Genomic DNA, 4332 nt, shown 5'->3' with positions numbered 1-4332 from the left:
GAGACACACTATCCACATCAAAAGTAACTAGATCCCAAGCAAGGATTATTTTTCCTGTAGGTGAGCAGCCCAAGTTGGTTGTGAAGTTCCAACCAGGACAAATATTAAGGTACAAATCACCCATTTTAGGTGCCTTGACCTTTGTTTCAAGGAGACTAAATAGTTTAGCAGTGTGGGTGTGAATGATCAAATCTCCCCACTTCAGATTGCGTTGCTCTTCTATTCAGCCCCCTCACATTCCAACAGAGTATAATATCCATTAGTAGGGGTATTCAACCCCTGATCTAACATACCATCTCCATCCTCCACAGTATCCGTGTCATCATCATTGTAGAGTAAATCTTGAAAGTTATTCTTTGTGTTAACTGGTTTCAGCTGTTGGCAATGTTATCTACTAAAGGATGTAGCCTGCATAAAACCTTATGCATCTATAGTATTGATCACCTGATCTGGTACATGAACTACTGTGGGAGCAGCCACCTGGTGAGGAGCAGGCTGGTTAGCTTTAGGTTGCGAAACCTTCCTCTATGCAGGTTTGCTAGCCTTTATGGGTTTGCTACTTTTAGAACAGGCTTGGCTACCATGCTTAATACCTTTACAAGAAGTACACAATATGAGAAGACAGTCATACTCAACAGTTTATTCCACTAAGGTGCCTTTCTCAATCACAAATTGGACAGATTTGGGGAAGTGTTGACCCAAGGTAACCTCCACCAAAACCTTGGCAAACATGACTTTATCCCTATTTTTAGTAGCCTGATCAACCTTGAGAGCATTCCCTACTTGTCCTTCTATATTGAACAAACTTTTCTCCCCCAAATACTTCACATCAACGACAAGAAGCTTGATCCATACTGGTACCTGTTTAACTGGATCTTCAGCATAGGTTATGTCTTCTGACCAGGGTTTAATGATCAATGGTTTGGAGTCAAAAAACTGAACCCCCCCGCCCCCCAATTGATCACTTTCTGGCAATTTACCATGGTTTGGAATCTAATCAAGTGTAATCCCTTCCCAACCATTGCCCCCTTATCAATCCCCAATTTCCCCCAAATTCTATGGACAAATCCATCCATGACATGTTGAGGAGGGTTTGCCCCCAAAACATAGCAGACTATAGCAGATTTCCAGAATGTAATTTCTTCCTCAATATCATCTAATTCAATGATTGAAGGGGGCATGGGAATCACATTAACAGTGTTATTAGTGTCATTAGAAATCATAGTAGGTTTAATCACATTCTCAATCGATTTCGCAGGTGAACTCAGATCATGCGCGCCATTTTTCACATTTGAAACAAAATGGGTACGAACATCATTTCCGGATTGTAAATCATTGATCCAAGCATTAAAACCAGTTCGAACCTGTGATCGGTGTTGCAATGCTGCCAGAGATGATTTCGGAGTCAAAATTCCAGGTTCATTGAAGATTTGATCATCTAGGTATGTGACTGATTTTTCAGAGATGACATCATCCTCCACCATTGATGAAGCTTGGTGGTTCTTTGCAGTCGCACGAGTATTTCGTTCGGAAACCACATTAGCATCGTGATTTTTGGACTTGTTGCCTGCAGATTTAGCTTGAGCTTTTTGAGGTCTTCCCATGGTGTCGAAGGAGGTGGTCACCTCTTCGAAACCTCTCTAGCTCGCGTAAAAATTTTCATTATCCATCTTCTTCACTCTTTGAATATACTAGGATATCATCTATGAAAACCACTACAAACTTGTCTAAAAATGCATGGAATACACGGTTCATTAAGTCCATAAATATTGCAGGTGCATTAGTTAACCTAAAAGGCATACCAGTGAACTCATAATGACCGTATTTAGTCCTAAATGCAGTCTTTGGTATATCATGATTTGCGATTCTCAACTGATGATAACCCGAACGCAAATAGATCTTTGAAAAGATTCCTGCTCCTTTCAACTGGTCAAACAGGTCATCTATCCTAGGCGAAGGATGCTTATTCTTGATTGTGACCTTATTGAGCTCCCTATAGTCTATACAAAGTCTCATACTTCCATCCTTCTTCTGCACAAAAAATACTGGTGATCCCCATGGGGATGCACTACTCTTCTCTAGCAAATCCTCCATTTGGCCCCTCAACTCACTCAGTTATGCTGGAGCCATTCGATATTGAGCTTTTGAGATGGGTGCAGTTCCAGGTACTAAGTCTATGGTAAAGTCAATAGGTCGGTTGGGCGGCATTCCCAGATCTCTTCCGGAAACACGTCAAGAAATTCATTCACTACTGCAATATCCTCAGGTTGATCCTTTCACATGTTCGAGGTTTCACACATTGCATAAGAAAACGGGGTTTCCCTTAATGACTAGCTTCACGAGTTCCATTGTCGTGATGATTCCTACACTTCTAGGTTCACCAAACCGACGATAGGACACTACCTTTCCTAAGCTAGACCTCAAATGAATCTTCAGCTTCTCACAGTCGACCTTAGCTTTGAACAAGGCCAACCAATCCATTCCTAAGATCACGTTTAGTTCTCCTAATTCGAACTCGATTAGGTTAGATAAGAATAAGGTTTTGGCTATGGTCAAAGGCACATCTCTATAGATCTTGGTACACCTTACTGTCCTACCAGTTGGTATAACTATGGGAACCTCAATTGTTTCAGGTTCTTTCAAGCCTAATTTCTCCAAAATACCCATTGAGATAAACGAACAAGTTGCACCAAAATCAAATAGTACTTTACTAAAACGGAGTTAGTAGAAAAAGTACCGGCTATGACGTCGGACGAATTTTCTTCTTCTTTCCTAGTAATCACATTCAGCTTTCATTGGGCAACTCATTTGTTGTAGCAACCTCCATTGGCATTCCCATTGGTGTTTCGGTTTCCATTCTGCTGATAGTTTCCCCCAAAATTTCTATTGTTCTGGCCATTGATGTTATTGTTACCGCCTTGGTAACCTCTCTGGTTTCCACCATTATTACCGACATTTCCCCCATTTTGGTTCTAGTTATTCCGATTGTTGTTTTGGCGGTTATTCTGAGATTTGTTCTAGTTAGGCTTCCTATTCTTAGCAAAGCACTCAAATTCCCTATGGCCTAACTTCTCACAGAACCTACAAACCACAAGATTACCATCTTAATCCTTTCCGGGGTGATTAGTATGACAACGTTTGCAATCATAAGTCCTTGTTCCATTTCCCCCATTCTGGTTCCTATTACCATTGTTTTTGTGGAAATTGTTATTTCGGTTTCCACAATTGTTTCCCCTGAACTGGAAGTTGTTGTTCCCTTTGTTCTTCTTAAGTTTTCCCACATTCTGTTGGTTACCTCCCTGATTTTCGTTCCCAACGTCTTTTCTTTTCTCACCACTTCCGTTCTTCCTCTGTTGTAGTCCATACAAATGGGCAGCTTTTCCGTACAAGGTATCTAGAGAGGTAAAGGTCTCTCCAGCTAGCATCAACTGCAAATCCATGGTCAGTCCACTCTCAAACCTTTGATCCATAAGCTCTTCCGTTGCCACCACTTCAGGTGCAAACCTAGAAAGCTCTATGAACTTAGAGTAATAATCGGTCACATACATTCCTTCCATCTTTAGTTCGATGAATTCTTGAGCCTTCTTCTTTTTCATGTATGGTGGGTAGAACTTATTCCTTAAAGCAACCTTAAATGTTTCTCATCCAAAGTTAGGTGTATCTCTCAAGGTATCCTCACATCTATTCCACCACAAGTCAGCTTCTCACCTAAGGTAATACACAACACTATTAACCCTAAGGTTCTCTGGACAGTTCACAACCACAATTATTTTATCGAACTCCCTTAACTAGTTTTTCAGTACACTCGGGTCAATCTCCCCTTGGTATAGTGGAGGCTTACTTTGGGCCACCTTTTTAAACATTTCCCCAGATGGATCATGCACTAGTTTGTTCCTAGCTTATGCTAAGTTCTGCACTACCTTAGCTAACTGTCTAACCACATCAACAATTCCTTGGCTAACCATATTCCTTCTCCTGAATAAAATAAAAGACTAACTTTAATGGTTAGGTCGAACACGACATTACTAAGGTATTGCTCCAATTGAACAAACCAAATCAATAGCACACAAGGGCACAAATTTCGGACGTATATGGGGAAGTGGCGCTAACATTAATGTCCCGACTTCATTCGCATCACAAATTTAAGTGGTAGAAAATTTCAACCATGATACAAGTAGAATTTCATTGAAGAAATAGCAATAAATCTCTTTGCGATAATCACTCAACTTAAATTTGAAACTTAGAACTTAAGGATAACGAAAAGAATCTAAGTACTTTTATTACTTCAATAAAAAGAGTTCTACATCCTTTAGGTAATACTTTATTCCACTA

At 40.3% G+C, this 4332-nt stretch overlaps 1 protein-coding gene across 1 annotated transcript; it reads right to left on the bottom strand.

Annotated features, from left to right (window-relative positions):
• Positions 1-3104: 3104 nt before the first annotated feature.
• LOC110777130 (uncharacterized) lies at positions 3105-3596 on the bottom strand. The gene has a single exon (XM_021981746.1). It carries the CDS (start codon positions 3594-3596, stop codon positions 3105-3107), a length of 492 nt encoding a protein of 163 aa, XP_021837438.1.
• Between the last annotated feature and the right edge of the window lie 736 nt (positions 3597-4332).

The sequence above is a fragment of the Spinacia oleracea genome, chromosome 3, assembly GCF_020520425.1.
Source record: "Spinacia oleracea cultivar Varoflay chromosome 3, BTI_SOV_V1, whole genome shotgun sequence".
Classification (NCBI taxonomy): Eukaryota; Viridiplantae; Streptophyta; class Magnoliopsida; order Caryophyllales; family Amaranthaceae; genus Spinacia; species Spinacia oleracea.
This window is presented reverse-complemented; position numbering and strand designations above follow the sequence as displayed.

Coding starts and splice junctions, on each gene's coding strand:
- LOC110777130 (XM_021981746.1), bottom strand. CDS start 3,596: ATGAAAAAGAAGAAGGCTCAAGAATTCATCGAACTAAAGATGGAAGGA.